The 23876-nt window shown below is 40.9% G+C and overlaps 4 protein-coding genes across 5 annotated transcripts; all 4 read right to left on the minus strand.

Moving 5' to 3' along the window:
- Nucleotides 1-2440: 2440 nt before the first annotated feature.
- LOC131104676 (uncharacterized) lies at nt 2441-8144 on the minus strand. Its single transcript, XM_078796609.1, has 6 exons — nt 7895-8144; nt 6850-7367; nt 5683-5785; nt 5309-5421; nt 4905-5063; nt 2441-4764 (listed from the first exon to the last, which is right to left on the minus strand). Exons 2-6 carry the CDS (start codon nt 6920-6922, stop codon nt 3734-3736), a joined length of 1479 nt encoding a protein of 492 aa, XP_078652735.1. The 5' UTR covers nt 6923-7367; nt 7895-8144; the 3' UTR covers nt 2441-3733.
- Nucleotides 8145-9391: 1247 nt separating this feature from the next.
- LOC131104890 (uncharacterized) lies at nt 9392-14166 on the minus strand. 2 transcript variants are annotated; one of them, XM_078796608.1, is made up of 2 exons: nt 13834-14166; nt 9392-11307 (listed from the first exon to the last, which is right to left on the minus strand). In XM_078796608.1, the coding sequence occupies exons 1-2, from the start codon at nt 13889-13891 to the stop codon at nt 9833-9835; spliced, it is 1533 nt and encodes a 510-aa protein (XP_078652734.1). In that variant the 5' UTR covers nt 13892-14166; the 3' UTR covers nt 9392-9832. The 2 variants fall into 2 exon arrangements, with proteins under 2 accessions (XP_078652734.1, XP_057908530.2); XM_058052547.2 differs by having other exon boundaries at nt 13828-14166.
- Nucleotides 14167-14922: 756 nt separating this feature from the next.
- On the minus strand, nt 14923-18836 carry LOC131104898 (uncharacterized). Its single transcript, XM_058052557.2, has 2 exons — nt 18583-18836; nt 14923-17167 (listed from the first exon to the last, which is right to left on the minus strand). The coding sequence occupies exon 2, from the start codon at nt 17124-17126 to the stop codon at nt 15627-15629; it is 1500 nt and encodes a 499-aa protein (XP_057908540.2). The 5' UTR covers nt 17127-17167; nt 18583-18836; the 3' UTR covers nt 14923-15626.
- A 507-nt stretch (nt 18837-19343) lies between these two features.
- Nucleotides 19344-23668, minus strand: LOC131104893 (uncharacterized). Its single transcript, XM_058052550.2, has 2 exons — nt 23242-23668; nt 19344-22136 (listed from the first exon to the last, which is right to left on the minus strand). The coding sequence occupies exon 2, from the start codon at nt 22093-22095 to the stop codon at nt 20692-20694; it is 1404 nt and encodes a 467-aa protein (XP_057908533.2). The 5' UTR covers nt 22096-22136; nt 23242-23668; the 3' UTR covers nt 19344-20691.
- Between the last annotated feature and the right edge of the window lie 208 nt (nt 23669-23876).

Raw genomic sequence — 23876 nt, forward strand, 5'->3', positions numbered from 1 at the left:
TGTTCCATTTGTAGTCCTCTGCTAATTTTTAATTGGGCCACTGCCCATTATCAAAGTCAGATTAAACCAAAGAACAATTACTCACAGCAACGTGAGAAGTATTTTTTTTCATAATACTGTCAGTGTGTGTTCTTATGTGTCTCATCAAAGATATTTTCCAAGGGAAACTTTTACCACAAACTGAGCAAGAAAAAGGTTTTTCTCCAGTGTGTATTCTTGCGTGTCCATTTAAATTTGTTTTCTGATAGAATCTTTTACCACACACTGTACAAGGAAAAGGTTTCTCTCCAGTGTGTATTTTTGTGTGTTCTTTCAAATTTGACTTCTCAGTGAATCCTTTAGCACAAACTGAGCAAGAAAATGGTTTCTCTCCGGTGTGTACTCTGGTGTGCGTTTTTAAATCACATTTGTGAGAGAATAGTTTACCACACACTAAGCAGGGAAAAGGTTTCTCCCCGGTGTGTGCTCTGGTGTGTTTTTTTAAAACGCGTTTTTGAGAGAATCTTTTACCGCACACCGAGCAAGGAAAAGGTTTCTCTCCAGTGTGCACTCTCGCGTGTGTATTTAAAAGGCGTTTTTGAGAAAATCTTTTTTCGCACACCGTGCATGGAAAAGGTTTCTCTACAGTGTGCGTTCTTGTGTGTTCCTTCAAATGTGACTTATGCATGAATCTTTTGCCGCAAACCGAGCAAGGAAAAGGTCTCTTTCCGGTGTGTATTTTTGTATGTCTATTCAAATCTTCTTTTTGAGAGAATACTTTACCGCAAACTAAGCAGGCAAAAGGTTTCTCTCGTGTGTGTCGTTTCATGTGTGTTTTCAGATATCGCTTGTTAGCAAATGTTTTATTACATTGAGAGCATTTCCAGCTTGTGTTGTCAGTGTGACGTCTCATACCAGCGTCTTTATCAGTGTGAGAACAGCGTAACGTTGTGTCATCGCTATCTGATAATGGCGCTAATAGGCTGTCTGTTTGTGCTTCACCACAATGTCCTCCATCAACTTTTGTTGTCATGTCAGTGGAGCTGCTGCTTGGAGGCTCCACCTCTTTTTTATCCACATCATCTTCGCTCTTCACAGGGACAACAATAACCTCCAGCCGTTGAAATTTCTCCTGACCGATGCTGTGATCTTCCTCTTCAATATAGGAGGACTGCGGCTCCTCCCCTTCCTCTTTCATTTGAGGTGGTTCCTGCTGCACCCTCCCGTAGTTCCACTCCTGCTGTTCAAATTCACTGACAAAAGACAAAGACATGTTTTTTTAACTATCTCTTGTGAGGGATTGTCCTGCACCCGCATCGGCTCCACTATTTGAGAAGCACTATATGAACATGGAACCTACCAAAAGAAAGATTAGAAAAAAATGTTTATACCCTTTAGTAGTACTCATGTTATTATATTACAATATTTGCTGGAGGAATAAGCACTCTGAGGTGCCAATCAACTGCATCAAAACACTTCTTTAATCTAATAAGGAAAAGCTTGTCACAAAGAAAAAAGTGCAACACTGCCATCTAGTGGTCACTGTGAGATACAGCATTCCATAGCCGTTAAATATGAACTCAACTCATTACAAATCTCTGTGGTGTATTAAAGCGATCTATCGGTGATCTATCGGTGTCTGTTGTTGTATTTACCAATGCTACCACTAGAGGGTGGTGTATACTCATGTTAAAGACGTAAGCAGCTGGAGTAACTAGGCCATCACCTTATGTGCCGGTACCAGTTAAAGACCAGTTAAAGACCAGTTAACGACGAAGCAATGTAACGACGAAGGCAACTGAAAAAGAGCTTCCTCATCATGTTAGTATCGATGCGGACATCGGCCCAATGGATATGTGGCGTACACAACGAAAATGGCCATTCACGGGGGGGGTAAATACACATTTTATACACTAACCTGCTCTGCTCTCAACTTGGCGCTTCTTCGAGAAAGTTCCTCGTTCTTTCTCACATTTCTTCAACCCTCGCAATATTTGTACTTTACACCTACACTGTAGATGCACTCACGCTCCAGCTCTGCGTTGATAACTTCCGGGTTTCTTTGTTAGAAGCTAGGACGCTAAGCTAGTTCACAGACACGAGTTACAACTTGAAGGAGTGACTCTCTCTCATTGTCTCTTAATATCTGCGTCGTTCACAATGAATATTTTAAACAATTATCTATACTCGGTAGGCTACCCATAAATGAATGTATTATGTTCAAACGCCATGATGCCTGACTATGTGCGCATGCGCTATGTTGATTTGTAGCTCGTTTGACACATCCGTCAGGCGGTGAATAATACATATGGTATGTGCAGTCATTTTAGCTTAATTTAATTAAAAACATATAGATATATATATAATTGCTTCTGTAACATTATTTTGGCGACATATTGACACAGGCGCCACGGTCCAATTCCGATAGTCGTTGCTTATTTTTTTTGGTAAGAACTTTATTTATAGTGAAAATGGCAGTCAAATACAATATCATAGTATAGCAACGGAGTTATGTAAGCCAAATATTCACGGCTTTTCTTCTGAACTGAAGATATTATATGAAACAGTGAAAACCTTTCATACTTTGGAGAACGTTCTAAAAACAATTCATATGGAGAACAAGCTCATGTGACATGCTTTTTTATTGTTTTTTTTTGTTCTTATTTTCAAGCAATATCCCTCGCACATCCCTTACTTTGTTAGTTACTCTTTTTCTTATTTATGTTCATATTGTTCTGTAGAATTGCACTTTTATGTTCCTGTAATTCTGCTTACATTGTTTTGTACAATTGAAGTTTGTAATTATATTAAAAAAAAAAAAAGTATAACAACGGAGAAAATTCAGCCCGGTATTTAATTAAGGAATCTGAAATTTAGGGATTTTTTTCCTCAAGAAAATGTAAAAAAAAGACGATTGGAATCATACAGAAAATACATTTATAGTACAGTTCACTGGATAGTCACTATGGCTATGATCTAAACACATTTTGACACTATTAGAGCCCAGTAGACTTGAAATAACAACCTATAATCACTTTTATGCTCATATAACCAAATATAGCAAACATAATGGTACTGTATTGTGATAGAAAACACCCCAGACATAAGACTCACACGTTAGAATTGGGAGATGAACCGTATTTATGTACTGATAATTAGAATTACACACAAAAGCAGTTACTCAAAAGTCACTCACTCACATGAGTAAAGAAATTTTCAGCTGTGTAACAGGAAGCTGAGCCAATCAGTGCCTAGCATACTGAAGTATAACTTCCTGTACTGTATCGTACATGCAACCAAAACATGTTTCATGTCAACTACAAAACAGCGCTGATTAATTAATAGTAGTGTCCATAACATGAGTCAGCTATGCAGCGTTCATTAGACACACAGCTTGTTAGCATTTGCTATCAAACAAAGCAGACATACAAGAAAAGAAAATGCTTATGCAAAAGACAATGCAGCCAAAATCAAGACGACATATTACAAAGGTTTGATCAATGGGCAAAATTTGAGAAATTCGAGCCCATTGGTGTTGGCACTGCAGTGCTGTTGATGTGTTCAGAAAGAGTGTATCAGACTGTGTGGAGGCACTGCACTGAACCTCCACCTGCTATCATAACAAGAGGTGTGGCTTGACATGATTATCGACACTAATAATGTAATTACTGTAATATATGAGTTACTGTCATTTTGACAAGATGTCTTCCAACAGTAGAGTTTTACCACAAAGTGAGCAGGAAAAAGGTTTCCCTCAAGTGTGTTTCTTTATGTGTCGTTTCAAATTTGACTTCTCAGCGAATGCTTTTGCACAAACAGAACAGGAAAAGGGTCTCTCTCCAGTGTGTACCTTTGTATGTACTCGTAAAGCACCAATGTGAGAGAATCCTTTACCGCACACCGTACAAGGAAAAGGTTTCTCTCCAGTGTGTACTCGTGTGTGTACTTTCAAAGCACCTCTGTGATTGAATCTTTTACCGCACAAAGAGCAAGAAAAAGGTCTCTCTCCAGTATGGACTCTTGTGTGATCATTTAAAGCCCCTTTGTGATTGAATATTTTACCGCACACAGTGCAAGAAAAGGGTTTCTCTCCGGTGTGTAGTCTCGAGTGTATTTTCAAACCAGATTTATCACTGAATTTTTTACCGCACAGCGTGCAAGGAAATGGTCTCTCTCCGGTGTGTACACTTGTGTGTATTTTTAAACCACCCTTTTGAGTGAATCTTTTACCACACACCGAGCAAACAAAAGGTTTCTCTCCTGTGTGTACTTGTGTGTGTGTTTTTAAACTATCTTCGTGAGAGAATGTTTTAGCACACACGATGCAAGGAAATAGTTTCTCTTCGGTGTGTATTCTTGTGTGTTCTTTAAAATCGGACTTCTCAATGCCTTTGCCGCAAAATGAGCAGGGATACGTTGTGTGTAATAACTCTGTGTGTCTCTTTAAAGAATATTTCCGAGTGAACGTTTTAGCACACACCGAGCAAGGAAAACCTTTGTGGCCTTTGTCTTCATCATCATCGTCACTCCTCACAGGGCGAACAACCACAAACTCCTGCATTCCATGGAGATCCTCTTGCCTGATGCTGTGATCCATCTCTTCCTCTCCACTGTAGGGGGGCTGTGGCTCCTCCTCTTCCTCGTCAGTGTGGAAGTGCTGTGGCTCTTCCTCTTTAATGTGAAGGGGATATGGCTCTTCCTTTTCATCTTTAATGTCTGCAAGATGCGGCTCCTCTGTGGAGTTCAACTCCTGCTCCTCAAAGGGAAGATGTTCTTCACTGATGTCTGAAGGACACAAAGGAAGAAGACTAAGACAGGCTTTATTAAACCACACCCACATTCTCACGTGGCCCCATGTGTCATCTAACTTTTGTCACATGAGCCAAGCATACCATTTGCCGTCAGCTGCTAGGAAAGACTCGTACCTTGTCCTTCAGCGCCGTTTGACAGTTCAAACACTCCACCGGGAGTTTGAAATGATTCCCAACTTTTGACAGCTTCTGCCTTTTCTTTTTGTCCCGTTCCTCCGTTTCCCCCTCGTTGTCGTTTTCCTTGGAGCCTCCTCTCTCCATCATCAGTCTCCGCTGTTCCCCGCCACACACCAAAAGACACTAAGTTAGTAAGACAGACTTCTTAGTCGAAACGCATGAAACACTGTGTAGTACACAATAGAGAAGAAAGTCTGCCATGTTGGTAAGCAAGTGAGCAAGGCGAGGCTTTAAAAAGTGTTTACACTCTGATGAAATGAATGCAAGTTATTGAACACATTGAATCTATACATAAAGTCCAATCAATTCATAAATGCGTGCAAGTGTAAATGTGCACTCACAAGCGGCCTCGCCTCCACCCACTGGGACAAAAAGACTGAATGACTGACAGGAGGGTTCACTCAGAGTTCGCGCCCGGGGTGTTGAGACAGATGCACAGAGTGAAACCTCTTGTCTGGACGAGAGAGACAGGAGGAAAACAAACCGATTGCACATGTCAACATATGGAGCCCGGCAAAATGATGGAGTTGGTTTTTTATTTATCCTGCGGTTCATTGATTATTGTGACAGGTTGTATTTATATTTTGTGACGAATAATGGGTCATAGTCAGCCATGAAATAGCCATCATTGCCTTGAAATTCAAACATTAAAAGTGGATTTTGAGGGGAAACAACTGAAAACATAACAAAGCATATCATTTTTTTTTTAAATGACCTTTGCAGGAACCGCCTCGCTGATTTTGAGTCACAACAATCCTTGATGCTGGCCTTATTTCGACTGCAACCTGGGTTCCAGCATCCGAGCATGCAGCTTTGAACTGTTTTGGGTAAACACATGAACAACATTCATTGATAAGGTGGAAATGAGCACTTATCAATAAATAATACATGTTACTAGGGATGTCCCGACACATTTTCTTGGCTTCCCAACCCTTTTTGGTCTGGAATATGAACTTCATTGGGCGCTGGATATGTTGACCATGACATGTCTGCATGGTGGTGTTGCGTTCTGTTCTTCATCCAGGCGGCAGGAGTCGAATGGCAACCAGAGGATGCCTAGAGAGGCATTAAGCACCACCATGTTGAGAGTGTGGCCAGAGTGATGAACGGTTAAACGGCAATCGGATCGACACAATATCATGGTGGATGGCAATTTTATCCCATCTTCAAAATACAGTGGATCGGCAGCCGATCCCGATCGTGAAGATTGGATCGGGACATTGTCAGGTTTAAACCCCAACACTGGTAAAAAAAACACTGCCTGTACAAAGGAGGTGAGTTTCTTTTTACTTGCAAGGAGAGATGATGGAGACTGCACTGTACAATCCTCCTACCAACTCTGAAACAGTCTCCATTCTCCTGCTATTAATTGAATCAGGAATGCCCTAGGTACACGTGGTTTCACCGGCTAAGGGAAGGGGGGTCTAACTATTCCAGTTGAAACCGGTCCTTTTTGCACAACATGTTATCCATAGTGTGTGGGTATCTCCTCTTTGGCATGTGATCTTCCGGAGACACTCACACACACACACACATATATACATTCTAGGTCACATGTAGCAATTTCCTGTCCACGAGGGTATGATAGAACTATCTAGTGAGAGAATGTTCTGTCACGTTCTGTTTTCTCTAATCATGATATACACCAAATGTGCAAGCGACACAACATTAATCTTACTTTTGCCACGTGAGTGATATGAAATGCTTGTAGGTCATAAGAAAATAGGTCATAAGAATATAGTAAAAATAGAATAACTTTATGTACAATTCTTCCAACAAACATCTCTAAGTTACTACATAGCTAGCCTTGACATTTGGCATAAAAACACATCTTATAAGATTTGTAGAATATACCGAGTAGACAAAAAGTTGATTTACTTACTGCCACCTTGGCACGATTTTCCATGGTTGAATGTTTTCTCCTTGTTTTCTCCTTTTTCTTTGTATCTTGCCATCTGCGTTAGGCCTGGTGTTTACACTCGCAGATGCCAGTTTGGGTTGAGGAAAGATGCCGATGGCAGAAGCACCTTTTGGAAATACACAGGAAGTTCCAAACTTTCCTTTATCCTGGGGACATCATCAAAACAACCGTCCTCGAAATGTGACTAAGACAATACCGAGGAATCAGACGGTGTCCATTTTACTCGTGTTCGTAGCACTTGCCTGGTCCACTGATTGCGGCGAATGGGGTCTTTTGGAAACGTGAAAAGGCTTACTCTGTTTGCTCGAGTGTTTGAGCAATAGCCTGCCACACAGCAATCCGGCATGACATAAGAAAAAGTACAAAAAAAATATCAAAAATGTACCACAAAAGTATAAAAACACAGCATTTCATGCGTAATCCAGAGAGGATGTGTTCTCTTGGTGATGTCACTTCCTCCTCCGTCACCAATCTCCAACCTGTTTGTTTTTCAATGGCACAAAAGTGTAAACATGTCAACATTTAAGTATACATCTATCCCTAAGATGTGCCTTTTAAAACTAACAAACTGAACATTAAACATGGATGTCATGAGCAGTTGGAAAACAGCATAAAAAAACAAAGAAAACAACATTTTGTTGTTATAAGACACAGATTGTCCTAATTAGCGTCGCAGCTAGGCTGGCGCCTATCGCAGCTAATAAGCCAATCAGGTCTTGTTGTAAAATATGGCTTGCTAGCATCTCATGCCGCCATTTTGCCGAACCGCTACTACACTGTCGATTAAACTACACCCGCCATGTGAACCATATGACGATACAGAAGGAACAATATCGACAATGTAACAATACAACAACATGACAACATATGAATATAAACACCACGCCTTCACTTCGTAAATAAACGTACATAGGGAAAATGAACATTCATGGCGAAAACACTTGCCTCGGTAGTGTTAATCAACAAATAAAATGTTATTAGCATGTGAGTTAAGAGTTAAGCTAACCTGCTCAGGGTAACATAACTTGATGCTTCTGGGAGGAAAAATAGTCCAGTAGTTAACGTTGTCGCTCGTTCTTCTCTCTTCCTCCTCGTCTCTCCTATCGTTCCTTCTTACACTACAAACAGTAATTATTCTGTCACTTCACTCGTGTGTCGTTCACGTTAAATACTTTAAATAATTATCAATTGCGTTTTTGTCGGACCCAGATATGAAATGTATTTCCAACATGGCGGACTACTGACGCATGCGCATTGTTGCTTTATGGCGCATCCTTTCGGTGAAACGTCGAGTTTTGTTTTGGGAAAATACATTTTGATTCCGAAATGTCAGACTGTAAAACATAAACAAAAATATGTATATTATGTATAAAATATGTATAATAATTCTAGTGTAAGCTATTTATGTGTCGCTCGTCTCTTCACTCATTTCTAACAAGCTACCTAAACACACCCACTTCCGGCCTTCAGAATAACAGCACATCCTGTGGGGGGGATACCAAAGTAAGGGCGTCACACACTAGTTTCATTAAAATTATTAATGGAAGTTTTATTAAATTATTATTTATTATTATTTATATATTAGTTAATATTGTAGTGACGTTAGTGTTCTCATCTCCCGGGACTTCACAACAAGTCATGCATCAGAGGGAGACATCTTAGCATCTTTGGAAGTAAACCTTAACCAAATGTTGAACATTACAAGGAGCCTGGGTGAAGCCATGGCTTTGGAACGTCTTCAGTGACGTCATTTCCTGGTGGACTTGCCGCCCGTTCCAAAGCATTGGAGGGCATGTTTCACATAGGCATGAACGTGAATGGCTGTTCCTCTCTCTCTATGTGTACTGTGATTGGCTGGCGGCCAGGGTGGACCCCGCCTCTCGCCTGAAAAGACTGATGTTCGTGTGTTGTTCCTATAATATTTACGAAAAAAAAGTCGTATTCTAAAGAGGAAAAAAGTCAAAAGTTTACAACAATAAACTCACAATATCATAAGAAAAAGCAAAAAGTTGTATTACCCCAAAAAAGTCAATTTTACGTCAATAAACTCACAATATTATGTGGAAAAATATCCTTTTAGTAGCATAAAGTTGGAATATTAAAGAAAATATGTTATTAAACTGCATATGCAGCTGTCCACCATCATCTAAGACTATTATACAGCATTTTAACATGAAATAAGGATTTATGCAGACTTCATACTTCCATGCAGGAGCTCATACATTCACAAGTTCATGTCTTCATTCAGATACTTCTGTTCCAAGTCACGTCTGCACACTTTTGGTACAAGTCCACTTTTGCGTTTTGGCCACCTGTGCGACAGGAGTACTTTACTTCAAATGTATTGACACACAATTTGAATTTGAATTTATTCAGTATCAAGTCTTTTTCATCACTTTTATGAGTCCATCCCCCTTTTGTTTCGGTATTTTGTGTGTGTTCATCCTGCCTTGAATTGGATGGGATTAAGATTTTAGATTAAAACACAAAATAATGTGACCATAGTTTCATTTTATTTCATGCAACCGAAGAGGCGTACAAAAACTACTACAGAGGCATACAAAACAAATATTACTTAGCATTATAACATTAACACAACATCGTATAATGAATGAATGACCACTGCCAGAGGAATATAACTGGATGGATTAACACAAACTGGTATATATTCAACTGAAATCAAATCATTTCCAACATTTGGGAGTCAAATTCACCCAGAAATATCCCAAAATGTGTGCAGGAAAGAGGTTTCCCTGTGGCGTGTACAACCCTGTACTACACAGTGAACAAGGAAAATGTTTCTGTCACTGTGTACTCTTGTGTGCATTTTTAAAACAGATATCTCAGAAAATCCTGTACCACACAAAGTGCAAGAAAAAGGTTTCTCTACAGTGTGAACACTCTTGTGTGTTTCTAAACTGCCATTGTGTTAGAATATTTAACCTCACATCGCACAAGGAAAAGGTTTCTTTGCAGTGTGTCTTTTTAAACCACATTTGTCAAAGAATCCCTTACCACACTCTGTGCAAAAAAAAGGTTTCTCTCCAGTGTGTACTCTTGTTGTGTGTCTTTTTAAACTCCGTTTTCGAGAGAATGTCTTATCACACAGCAAACAGGAAAAAAGTTTCTCTCCAGTGTGTATTTTTGTGTGTCCTCTCAAATTTGACTTGTTCCTGAATTCTCTCGCACAAACTGAGCAGGAAAAAGGTTTCTCTCCAGTGTGTACTCTTGTGTGTACTTTTAAACCACATTTGCCACGGAACCCTTTACCACACACGGTGCAGGAAAAAGGTTTCTCTCCAGTGTGCGCTCTCGTGTGTATTTTTAAACTCTCATTTTGGGAGAATCTTTTACCACACAGTGAGCAAGAAAAGGGTTTCTCTCCAGTGTGTATTTTTGTATGTGCGCTCAAATTTGACTTTTTAGTGAATCCTCTAGCACACACTGAGCAGGAAAATGGTTTCTCACCAGCGTGTTCTCTAGTGTGTTTTATTAAACTACCTTCGTGAGAGAATCCTTTACCACACACAGTGCAAGGAAAAAGTTTCTCTCCAGTGTGTACTCTCGTGTGTCTTTTTAAACTACCTTTTCGAGAGAATGTTTTATCACACAGCGAGCAAGGAAAAAGTTTCTCTTTAGTGTGTATTTTTGTGTGCGCTCTCAAATTTGACTTATTACTGAATCCTCTTGCACAAACTGAGCAGGAAAAAGGTTTCTCTCCTGTGTGTACTCTTGTGTGTATTTTTAAACCACACGTGTCATAGAATCCTTTACCACACACAGTGCAAGAAAAAGGTTTCTCTCCGGTGTGTGCTCTAGTGTGTATTTTTAAACTCTCTTTTTGGGAGAATCTTTTACCACACAGCGAGCAAGGAAAGGGTTTCTCCCCAGTGTGTATTTTTGTGTGCGCTCTCAAATGTGCCTTGCTAGTGAATCCTCTCCCGCAAACCGTGCAGGGAAAAGGTTTCTCTCCAGCGTGTACTCTGGTGTGTTTATTTAATCTACCTTGGTGAGAGAATCTTTTGCCGCACACCGAGCAAGAAAAACGTTTCTGACCTTTGTCCTCCTCATCTTCACTCCTCACAGGAACAACAACAACTGGAAACTCCTCCATTCCTTCAAGCGCCTCCGGACTGATGCTGTGGTCCTCGTCTTCCTGTCTAATATCGGGCAGCAGTGGATCCTGCTCTTTAAAGTTGAGGGGCTGTGGCTCCTCCTCTTCCTGTTTAGCGTAGAAGTGCTGTGGCTCCTCCTCTTTCTCTTTAATGTAAGGGGGCTGTGGCTCCTCCTCTTCTTCTTTAATGTGGGGGGGCTGTGGCTCGTCCTCTTCTTCTTTAATGTGGGGGGGCTGTGGTTCCTCCTTCTCCATCCCGGAGTTCCACTCCTGCTGCTCGGAGGGAAGATTTTCTTCACTGACGTCTGCAGGACACAAGAAGACATACTTTATTAAAGTCCAGCTTTGCTCCGTCAGGTGAGGCATTTGGTTCTGACAATGTCTCTTAGAATGTCGTCAGTGTCAGGTTACTTGTACTTGTGTACTACGTGTGAAGTAGTACTGCTGTTAAAATACACCTGTGCTATCATAACCCTGGACTCTTATTGAACAAACATTCAAGGGACATATTATCATTTTCGGCCCTTTGTATTGAAATGTAGACTCCAAAAGAGCAGCTACACACAATAACCAGCACAGAAAGCTTTGGAGATCTGCCAGAATCTGCACCTATTCCAGCTGTATACCTTGGATTTTAAAAAACTGTTTGTTTTAATTTATTCCACCCACAACCCACCTCGGAGCACGCGCACTCTGCTGTGATTGGTCACATTCCCAATCACCCTGGAGTACTTCTGACGACTGCCGGAACTACTTTCTAATTTTGTCAGTATCGGAGTTAATAATAAATAAATGAAAACCTTGGAGAGCTACTTTAAAAGTGGTTAGGAGCCACTGTTTGGGAAACCCCTGACTTACCATGTATGTGATAATGTAGGCACTGCTGGTGCGGTGGAACTGCGGTGTGAGGGCGCTGCATCCACCTCGCCTGCCCGAGGAGGAGCACTCACTGTCGGACACACTTTGTCACAGGCACTGCTGGTGCCGTGGAGCTCTAAAGCCGGACGTGAGCGCACCGCGTTTACTAAGTGCAGACAATCTTGGCACAACAACGGTAGTGGAAATGTGGTCATTACATGTTTTTTTTTCCGAGGACATCGGTGAGCTTGTATGCTATACGGACAAGCGCTTACTTACACAAAATAAACAGCATGATAACGCGGAGAAATCTTCCACAAAAGAGTGCAGCAGAGCGGGCAGCAGGCCAGGCGTACCCTGGCACACCCATATAAGGAAGTCCGGCTACCAGCTACCTACCAGCTTTAGAAAAAAAAATGCTCTGAAACCGAGCGTTCAGAGCCATCCCAAACTTCGTTCAGGGCTCACTTTCAAATGTCCAAACCTCATTATCGGAAATTTTAGCCTTGATTAACACGAGAATACAACATTCTAACTACATTTATAGGTCAGAAAAGTGGAAAAAGGATAGTAGGTCCCCTTTAAGTGCTCTCAGCAACTTTAAGATAAGAGATAAGATATGCCTTTATTCGTCCCTCAGTGGGGAAATTAACAATTATTAACAATTAACAAATCAACAATTTTACCCATAGTTATATACAAATACAGTTTGCAGATAATATGAAACGAGATGAAATATATGACCAGTCTATAGTACACTATGAGATCTTGCTAGTGATTTAATATGAGGCATTATAGAAATACTTCACTTCGAACTTAATATATTGCACTTAGAGCCTTAATATTGCACATGGAGGTTGATCAGATATTGCACAGTGAATGGAGTCTGGAGTAACTATTACCATTAAATTAACTTTTTAATTTTTTATGTTCTAGGTTAATAAGTTATTAAAAAATTATTTTCCATAATAAAAAATTATATATATCAGAAGCAGCAGCAGCACGACACAGCGACAGTAGTCCCATGCAGCCCACCGCCACAGCTTCAGAAACCTTGATGGCGTAAATGAGGCATGCGGGGGCGTGGTCAGTTCATGCCAGTGCACACCAGTTCCAGTCGTGTGTAAACAGATTGTGGCAGGCCAAACAGGGACACACATGAGCACCAGTCTTGTGTCCTGAAAGAACTTATTTTTAACTTTACGGCTCCAGTAATGTCACAAACTGCATTTATGAAGTCATATGCAGATTTTGTATGTCTTTTATAATCCTACTATGCAGAAATTCCCTTATCACAGTAATCTCATGTCTGATCAATGTAAACATACTGATTAGGGATCGACTGATATAGTTTTTTTCAGGCCGATGGCCGATTTTGCTTGGGCCGATACTGCTTTTGCTGCCTCAATTTACATGAAAAAATGACAATGATAACAAATATTACAGGTCTGAAGTTTAAACAAATATTAATTGAAATGTAAACACTGAACACAGTAGGATTCAGCTTTCTTAAACACACATTTAAATGGCATTATCAACTTTATGATGAATAAATATTCCTTAAATAAATATTCCTCTAAGGAGGATAAGCGATATAGAAAATGGATGGATGGATGAGGCAACAGTCAACCAGGAAATAGAAATCTTTGCCTTAAAATTCAAACATTAAGTGATTTCTGAAGGCAAATAACATAAAATATGTCAATTTTATATAATAATTGACCTTACAGGATCAATTTACACTGAGTAAACAGTAAAATAGTGGTTACCACATGCATGTATACATTTATTTTCAAGACTTAAAAAAATAAGGAGCTATATCAGTTTCAGAAGCCAGCGATCAGGGAAAATAAATGATGACTGTTAAGCGGTCCCTCTTTAGCGAGCCTTAAAATTTGGCATACAAACGCGTTATTATTATGCTAAGATTTATATATCTAGTAGAGAAAAAATGTGCATTGACTTACTGCCACCTTGGTACGCTGTTCCACCGTCGTGTTTGCCTTTTTCTTGACGTCTTCCCGTCCGCATTGGGCCTTGTGTTTACACTCAACGATGCCAGTTTGAGTCGAGGGAAGATAGTCGGGACAGCTGATGGAAAAAGCACCTTTTGGAAATACACACGCCGTCCCAAACTTCCCTTTCTTTATCCGGGGCACATTATCACAACAACCGTCCTCGCACAATACCTGACGATATCCACTGGAAATATTTATTCTTCTGTTCACTTGTGTGTCGTTGACATTAAATACTTCAAATAATTGCCAATTGTGTTCTCGGAAGGCTACCCAGAAATGGAATGTATTTCCAAGATGGCGGTCTGCGTGCGCGTGCGCATTGTTGCTCTGTGGTTCGCAAATGTTCCGAATGTAAAATACTGCGAATAGTACGTGTATTACTTGTATTACCTTTAGTTTTATTAATATTGTAGTGACGGTGGTATTCTAATTTCCAATAGCTGAAAACAAGCCACGCTAAACCAAAAGTTTAACATTACAAGAAGCCCTGAGCCTAAAGGAAACTCTGTAGCATCATCAATGACATCACTTCCGGTAGATTTGCCACACAATCCAATGCATTGCCGCACCATAGACATAAATGGCCAACGCTAAGTCGTACGTCTATGTCGCCGCCATATTGGATGGGTCAACGCTGCGCTAAATGAATGCTAGTCAATGTACTTACTATTGATTATGCTTCTTTCTACTCAAAAATTTAAGTTAATTCCTAATTCACACTAATATACTTGGGGAACAGTTAGGGAACTTTTAGGGATTTTTAGGACATTTTTGTGCGATTTTTCCTTTAGATGATTACTCAGTTAAAATTCTGGAAAAAATTGGAGCAACTTGAATGAAACCGCTGCAGCCGGACAGGAAGCCCAAAATCTTATAATATTGGTATCAATCAAAATTGATACCAACTTTGGGATCAATATTATCAATGTTTATTAATATCCAAGTTTCAGGGGCAAAAGTTTGACTGTACCCGACTTAGCCACTAGAATTCACCAACTTTAGAAGCGTAACCTCAAACTGCAACATGGACTTTAGATTAAACACAAAATACTTTATTGACCATATATGAAGAAGTCGCATTTCCTTTCATGCAACTTAACAAAAAGCTAATGAAGTGAAACAAAAAATAAAAGAAAACAAAATAAAGACTCAGAACTAATTTTCCTCCAAGAAACTGAATTGGATTCTTTGTATATTTATTACTTACAATTTCAACATCAACAGAAGATCATATAATGGAAAAGTACTGTTATGGTCTGATGCATATAAATGGATGGACTAACACAAATGAGTGGATATTAAAATGAAAGGAAATCATTTTAAATGTTTGGACCATCCCAAAGTGGTGGGTGGGCGAGTCAAATTCACCCAGGAATGTTCATTCATTCATTTTCTACAGCTTATCCTCACGAGGGTCGCAAGGGGTGCTGGAGCCTACCCCAGCTGTCTTCGGGCAAGAGGCGGGGTACACCCTGGACTGGTGGCCAGCCAATCACAGGGCACATACAGACAAACAACCATTCACACTCACATTCATACCTATGGACAATTTGGAGTGGCCAATTAACCTAGCATGTTTTTGGAATGTGGGAGGAAACCGGAGTACCCAGAGAAAACCCACGCATGCACGGGGAGAACATGCAAACTCCACACAGAGATGGCCGAGGGTGGAATTGAACTCGGGTCTCCTAGCTGTGTGGTCTGCGCGCTAACCACTAGACCGCCGTGCAGCAATGTTAGAAGTTATTTTATACAACTTCACTATGAATACTGTCTCGCTTGGCTTTTATTTGTTTTGTTTTTTTACTTGAGTGTGTTCTTATGTGCCTTCTCAGAGATACCTTCCCAAGAAAACCTTCACCACAAACTGTGCAAGAAAACGGTTTCTCTCCAGTGTGTATTCTTGTGTGTCTTTTTAAACCAGATTTGTCATAGAACCCTTTACCACACACCGTGCAAGAAAACGGTTCTCTCTCTCGCTCGCCACCGTGTACCTTTGTGTGCGCTCTCAAATATGACATCTTAGTGAATCCTCGGGCACAAACTGAGCAGGAAAAAGGTTTCTCTCCAGTGTGTACACCTGTGTGCGTTTTTAAGCCATCTTTTCGAGAGAATCTTTTACCGCACAGCGAGCAAGGAAAAGGTTTCTCTCCAGTGTGTACTTTTGTGTGTGCCCTCAATCCTGACTTGTGACTGAATTCTCTCGCACAAACTGAGCAGGAAAAAGATTTCTCTCCAGCGTGCATTTCTGTGTGTGTTCTCAAATTTGACTTGTCACCAAATTGTCGGGCACAAACTGAGCAGGAGGAAGGTTTCTCTCCAGTGTGTACACTTGTGTGTCTTTTTAAACTGCCTTTGCGACAGAATTCTTTACCACACACTGCACAAGGGAAAGGTTTCTTTGCAGTGTGTACTATTACGTGTCTGTTTAGCGCACCTTTGCTTACGAATCCTTTACAACACACAGTGCAAAGAAAAGGTTTCTTCCCAGTGTGTATTTGCGTGTGTACTCTCAAATTTGACTTGTAACTGAACGCTCTACCACAAACTGAGCAGGAAAAAGGTTTCTCTCCAGTGTGTCCTCTGATGTGTATTTTTAAACCAAATTTGTCATAGAATCCTTTACCGCACACCGTGCAAGAAAAAGGTTTCTCTCCAGTGTGTACTTTCATGTGTTTACTTACACTACCTTTGTGAGAAAATGTTTTGCCGCACAATGTGCAAGGAAAGAGTTTCTCTTCAGTGTGTATTCTTGTGTGTTCTGTCAAATGTGACTTATCGATGAGTCCTGTACCACAAACGGAGCAGTCAAGAGGTGTGTGACTCGCTGTGTGTTTTTGCAAAGAACATTTTCGAGCGAATGTTTTACCACACAGCGAACAAGGAAAACGTTCCTGACCTTCGTCCTCATCATCTTCACCACTCTCGGGGCCGACAACCGGAAACTCCTCCATTCCCTCAAGGTCCTCCTGACTGGTGCTGTGGTCCTCGTCGTCCTCCCCACTATCGGGTGTGTGCGGCTCCTGCTGCTCCTCTTTAAAATGGAGTGCGTGTGGTTCTTCTTCTTTAATGTAAAGAGGCTGTGGCTCCTCCTGTTCCTGTTTAACGTGGGGGGGCTGTGGCTCCTGCTCTTCCTCTTTAAAATGAAGGGTGTGTGGTTCTTCCTCTTTAATATGAGGGGGCTCCTCTTCTTCTTCTTCTTCTTTAATTTGCGGGGGTTGTGATTCCTCCTTCTCCATCCTGGACATCCACTCTTTCTCCTCAGAGTTAAGATGTTCTTCACTGATGTCTGTAGGACACAAGAAGACATAGACAGGCTTTACAAAGTCCAGCCTTGCATCATCTGAGAATCTCACCAGCTGACACAAGGAGTTGTATTGCTGTTCAATTGCTTCAACCATCCACCTCTGGCCAAATTGAGGCTCTAAATAAAATGTTATTCGGAGGAAATTTATTATTTATTATTATTATTATTATTTGAAACCAGAACTAAACGTGTCTTTTACAGATACACACGTCTTCATGGTGGGAAATCCTGACAAAAAATGTTTAAATTGTGTTTTAAACGGGACCTATCATGCTTTTTCCACTTTTCTGACCTATAAATGTTGTTAGAATGTTGTATTTTCAGGTTAAATGATGCCAAAGTTTCAGATAATGAAGTTTGAGTATTTGGAAGTGAGCTCTTAAAGAAGTTTGGGGTGACTTAAAACGCTCGGTTTCTAAGGGCGTTGCAAAACTGTTCTTTTGTGATGTCACAGAGGAGCGGGCTTCCTTATGGGCATGGCTGTAGGCACAATACACTCGCTACCCTCCCACAAGCTCTGCTTCTCCCGTCAAGGCCCCCCCTCCCAAGCTCTGTTTTTGTGAACATGAACATGAACTTGAAAGTGAAATATCCTGAAACCAGAAGTAGTGCGCTCTCGCCAGGAAAGGTGCATTAATGTCCGTGTTTGCGACCACAGTGCTCGCTGTCTGGAACGCGGTAGTCCCGCAAAAAAACGTGTAATGACCACATTTCCAGTACCGACTTTGTGCCAAGATTGTCTGGACTTACTAAATGCAGCGCCCTCATGTGCAGCTTCATGTTGTTTGCAATAAACAGGAAGTAGCTGGGGAGTGTGACCAATCACAGCGGAGTGGGTGTGCCCACCCAATTACAGAGGTGGCAAAGGTTAAGTAACATTTTGTATGAATGCCAGGCATTAAAATTAACAACTAGGGTGGCGTCATGTTTTCCATGACTGAATGCATCGATATAATTGTCTATCTCAGGGCCTCTTGTAATTGTAATTGATTGTAGCAGTGCACCATTATAAAATAAAAACCGCCACACCTTAAAATAAATGTCGATTAATGTATGACAGGATATATATGCTATATAGATACAGAGATTTCCTGTTATTTACGCACACATGGACCAATTTTTTTTTAAACATACGCAATAGAGGTGGTTATAGTCAGTAACTTCTTGTTGTGAAATATAATAATGCCATACTTAATTGTTGCTAAAACTATAACCTGTGAACACTTTAATTTTACCATATATAAATAAAATCAACAATCTCATCAAGCTAGTATCGATTTAACACTGGCACGACGCTTAATGGCGGCACGGTGGTCACGTGGCCTACTTCAAGAAAATGGACGTTGAGAAATGCACAAATAAAAATATAAGCACGTGAAAGTAAGAGTTAAAGTAACCTGCTTGATGCGTCTGAGTGAAGCTCCAGTAGTTGACGTTGTCGCTTGTTCTCCTCTGTTGTTCGAGAAAGTTCCTCCTCGTACTTTGCTATGGTTCTTTCTCACACTTCTTTTTCTTTCGGCTAAAAAGATTTATTCACAGGTGCAGTTAAATCGCTGCACTTCCGGGTTTCTATGTTAGCAGCTCGTCAGCTAGCTGCAAGTATAGTAAGCTTGTTTGAGAAGCTTCAATGTTCATGGAGAGAATTTCGTACTGAAATCACGACCGCTTAATTTCTGTGTCGTTCATATTAAGTACTTTAACTTATTATAAATTCGATTTTCTGCTGAGGCTGCCGAGAAATGGAATGCATTGCCAAGGTAGCGACTTATTTGCGCATGCGCTTTCACTCCTCAGTAACAATAGTAGGTATTGGCTAAGTCTTTAGGCGACGCCATTGGCTAATATGCATATAATTTGCATATGACGTTTAAGAGATTCTGCGGGAAAAAAAACAAGTAGGAGAGACAAAAATGAGGGGCAAAAGCCGTCAATTGTGTTTAGAACGACAAATAAATTAATAGATTTTCAGTTTGTTGATTTAAAATCGGCCACCACTGGATAAAAAAAAATAATTTGCATATTTTATCGCAGCCACAAAATACATTTACAACTTTTACAATAATACAACTTTGGAAGCCTAACCACAAGGTTTAGATTTTAACACAATACACTTTATTGATCATATACCAACACGTTTCATCGAATATCACACAATTTAAGAAATATTTCAAACAAAACAACAAATAAACATATCATAAACTTACATTTTTGTGAAATGGGGGCCAATTGTGCTCATTTTCAGCCCTTTGTATTGAAATGTGGACTCCTATAGAGCATCTCCACGCAATAACCCACACAGAAACTTTCCAGATCTTCCCTAATCTGCACCAATTCAGCTGTATGTCCAAAGGTCTGTTTTGATTCATTCCACCCATGACCCGCCTCTGGGCACGCCCACTCTGCTGTGATTGGTCACACTACCAAGCACTCCTGAGGACTTCCAGACTACCGCTGAACCCCATTTTTGAATTTTGTTGGCATAAGTGTTGATCATAAATGAATAAAGCCTTCGGAGAGCTGCCCCTGACTTACCGTGTATGAACTCAAAGAGTGGCAACGTAGGCACTGCTGGTGCGGTGGAGCTCAGGAGAAACCAGAATACTGGAACATTTCCACGACATCGGCTACCCTTGTTCCAGACATCGGTGCCTGCAGGTAAGATGCTCCATGTACACTCGATATTGCAACACAAACAAACGCTAACTTATGCTAGCACGGTGGAAAAGGCGGGAGGAGGGCAGGCATATCCTGGCACGCCCTTATAAGGAAGTCTGGCTCCCTGTGACATCAGTGTTTGAAAAAAACTGCATTCAGAGCATTCAGAGCCATCTCAAACTTCTTTCAGGGCTCACTTTTACCACACCCTGAGCAATGAAAAGGTTTCTCTCCAGTGTGTATACGTATTCGCGTGCGCTCTCAAGTGTGACTTCTTTATGAATCCTCTTGCACAAACTGAGCAGGAAAAAGGTTTCTCTCCAGTGTGTACTCTTGTGTGTACTTTTAAACTTTCGAGCCAATCACAGGGCACATATAGACAAACAACCATTCACACTCACATTCATACCTATGGACAATTTGGAGTCGCCAATTAACCTAGCATGTTTTTGGAATGTGGGAGGAAACCGGAGTACCCGGAGAAAACCCATGCATGCATGGGGAGAACATGCAAACTCCACACAGAGATGGCCAAGGGTGGAATTAAACTCCGGTCTCCTAGCTGTGAGGCCTGCATGCTAACCACTTGCCCGCCATGCAACTGCCCATTTATTTGTCACATTTGTTAAATTTTTTTGTATGTTGTTTAATTCACTTTAATTATAAGCTCTTGACGTTCCAACTAAGATTAAAGCTTAATGGTTTTGCCACGGTGTACTCACGTTATTATTATATACATTCTCACTAGATGCATGGTATCTCGATATTTCTAAATAATGTCCATAATATCGTTTATCTGCAATAATTTGGGGGATAATTGTCATCCAGCGAAATGTGTTATTGTGACCGGCCTAGTGCCCGGTGTGTATTCTTGTGTGTGTTATTAAACCAACCTTTCGAGAGAAGGTTTTACCACACAGGGAACAAGGAAAAGGTTTCTCTCCCGTGTGTATTTTTGTGTGTGCTGTCAAATATGACTTCTTAGTGAATCCTCTAGCACAAACCGAGCATGCAAAAGGTTTCTCTCCTGTGTGTACTCGTGTGTGTATGTTTAGATTGCTCTTGTGAGAGAACCTTTCTCCACACACTGTGCAAGGAAAAGGTTTCTCTCCAGTGTGTACTCTTGTATGTATTTGTAAACCAGATTTGTCATAGAATCCTTTACCGCACACCGTGCAGGAAAAAGCTTTCTCCCCAGTGTGCACACTTGTGTGTATATTTAAACTTCGTTTTTGAGAAAATCTTTTACCACATACAGTACAAGGAAAAGGTTTCTCGCCTGTGTGTATTTTAGTGTGCGCTCTCAAATTTGACTTTGTAGTGAATCCTCGAGCACAAACTGAGCAGGCAAAAGATTTCGCTCGAGTGTGTACATTTTCGTGTTTTTTTAAATTCCCCCTCTGAGAGAACCTTTCACCACACACCGTGCAAGGAAAAGGTTTCTCTCCAGTGTGTAGTCTTGTGTGTGTTTTTAAACCAGATTTGTCATAAAATCCTTTGCCGCACACTGTGCAAGAAAATGGTTTCTCTCCTGTGTGTACGCTGGTGTGTATTTTTAAACTACGTTTTTGAGAGAATCTTTTACCACACACCAAGCAAGAAAAAGGTTTCTCTCCAGTGTGTGCAATTGTGTGTAATTTTAAATTGCCTTTCTGAGAGAACTGTTTACCACACACCGTGCAAGAAAAAGGTTTCTCTCCTGCATGGACAATTGTATGTAATTTTAAATGACCTTTCTTAGAGAATATTTTATCACACACTGTGCAAGGAAAATGTTTCTCTTCAGTGTGTATTCTTGTGTCTTCTTTCAAATGTGACGGATCAAAGATTCCTTCACCAAAAACTGAGCAGGCAGAATGTGTGTGTGTCTCTGTGTGTCTTTTTAAAGAACATTTTCGAGAGAATCTCTTACCACACACCACACTACTTTCATGGCCAACAACAACTGAACGCTCCTTTGTTTCTTCAAGCTCCTGTCTGATGCTGAGATGCTCCTCTTCCTCTGTACTACAGGGGGGCTGTGGCTCCTCCTCTTCCTCTTTAATGCGAGGTGGCTGTGGCGCTTCCTCTTCCTTTTTAAGGTAGAAATACTGTGGGTCATCTTCTTCCTCTCTAAAATGGGGAGGGGCTTCCACTTTGATGTCAGGGGGTTGTGACTCCTCCTGTTCATCTTTAATGTGAAGGGGCTGCGTTTCCTCTGCTTCCTCTTTCACGTGTGGGGGCTGCGGTTCCTCCTCTTCCATCCTGGAGCGCATCCACTGGTGCTGCTCAGAGGGAAGATGTTCTTGACGGACATCTGCAGGAGACAAGACGACGACAAAGACAGGCGTTATACAAGTCCAGTTTTGCTTTGCATCGTCACGTGAGGCACTGGTCCTGCACCAGCGAAGGTTCTGACCATGTCTCGGAGAATCTCTACAGTGTCAGGTAGTGGTGTGTCGGTCATGAACAATCGGGTCAAAAGAACTTGTTCTTTTTCGCGCATGGAATGAACGAGGTCACCGCTCAAATACCCGTTCAGTCCTTTCAGTTGCAAATGCTTTTTTTTTGATTGGCTGGATAGTCAGTTCACTGTTCCTTTTGCAGGGCGGGACTATCTGTGTGCTTGCCCGTTCTCAAAATGCGCCAAACACATTTTTACTCGTGTCCGTAGCCACTGATCACGGTGAATGGGGTCTTTTGGAAACGTGAAAAGGCTTACTCCGCTTGCTCGAGTGTTCGCACAATAGCCTGCTACACAGCGATCCGGCATGATAATAAAAAATAATATAATAATAAGTGCCACAAAAATGTGAAAATGCAGCATTTACTCATGTAAACGTGGCTAATGTTCAGGATCTTCTTTGAGCTATCAGTCACCATAACATTGAAAAAACAAGTACTTTGGTGTTTGCTTGAATGTGATGCTTTTTTATCACAAAGATGCAAGTATGAAAGCAGTAAACTATATGATATGTTGCTTAATGTCCTTATCAATTACAATAAAGGCGCTGATGATGATGATGATTCTCTTGTTTGGTCATAATAAGCTCTGGAAATAGTACAATTTTCTCATATTAACACTATTTCCTGCTGCCTCCAATGAAGACCTTGTGTTGAGGGGACAAAACTTGTCAGTGAAGTACTAGGATGTGGTGGGCCCCAATGATTGGGTTTGCCTTGGGCCCCCAAATGACTAAATACGCCCCTGACTGTAACATAACAGTGCAGAACTTTTGAACACATCGAGTCGCCATTTTGTCCTAGTGCCACAACATTGTCGATAAAACTATACCCGTCATGTGAACAATTTGACGATATAAAACACGCCAGTATCGACGCTAGTACATTCGTGAGGATTTTTTTTAACAAGTAGTGTTAATGCACAAACGAAAAGCCTCCAAGTACGTGAAAGTACTGACCTGCTCAGGGTAACACAACTTGATGCTTTCATAAAACTGTCCGTACTTAACGTTGTCGTTAGTTCTCTTTTTGATCGAGGAAGTTCCTCTTCATACTCTGCTCTCGTTCTTTCTCACGAAAGCCGCAGTTAGTCGCTGATCCACCAACGTTATCGACATTTATACTTCACACACTTCCACACAATCAGGACATTTTACACTCAAGCTTGACCTCTGCTGAGCGATGTGTTGATAACTTCCGGGTTGCTTTCGTAGCAGCGAGCAAGCTATGCTAGCCTGAGAAGCTTCGAAGTTCATTGAGACAAGTTCATACTGAAATTCGTGTCACAGTCGCTTTCTTTCTGTGTCGTTCACATGAAATACTTTAAATATCCTTTGTGTTTTTGTCGGAAGGCCACCCAGAAATGGAATGTATTTCAATGATGGCGGACGGTGCGCGCATGCGCACTGTTGATTTGTGGCGTATCCCTTAGGCAAATTATTTATGAATAATTTTGTTAAAAAACATGGTAGGATTATTTTGATTTAGAAAACAGGTGGTTTCTTAAGACTGTAAAAGGGGCCATACATAATATGTGTGCTGTTTTAGTTTGATTTTAATTATTTGTCATATTGTAGACTGGGCCGAGTGGTTA

The sequence above is a fragment of the Doryrhamphus excisus genome, linkage group LG15, assembly GCF_037039965.1.
Source record: "Doryrhamphus excisus strain RoL-2023G ecotype Guam linkage group LG15, RoL_Dexc_Guam_v1.1, whole genome shotgun sequence".
Classification (NCBI taxonomy): Eukaryota; Metazoa; Chordata; class Actinopteri; order Syngnathiformes; family Syngnathidae; genus Doryrhamphus; species Doryrhamphus excisus.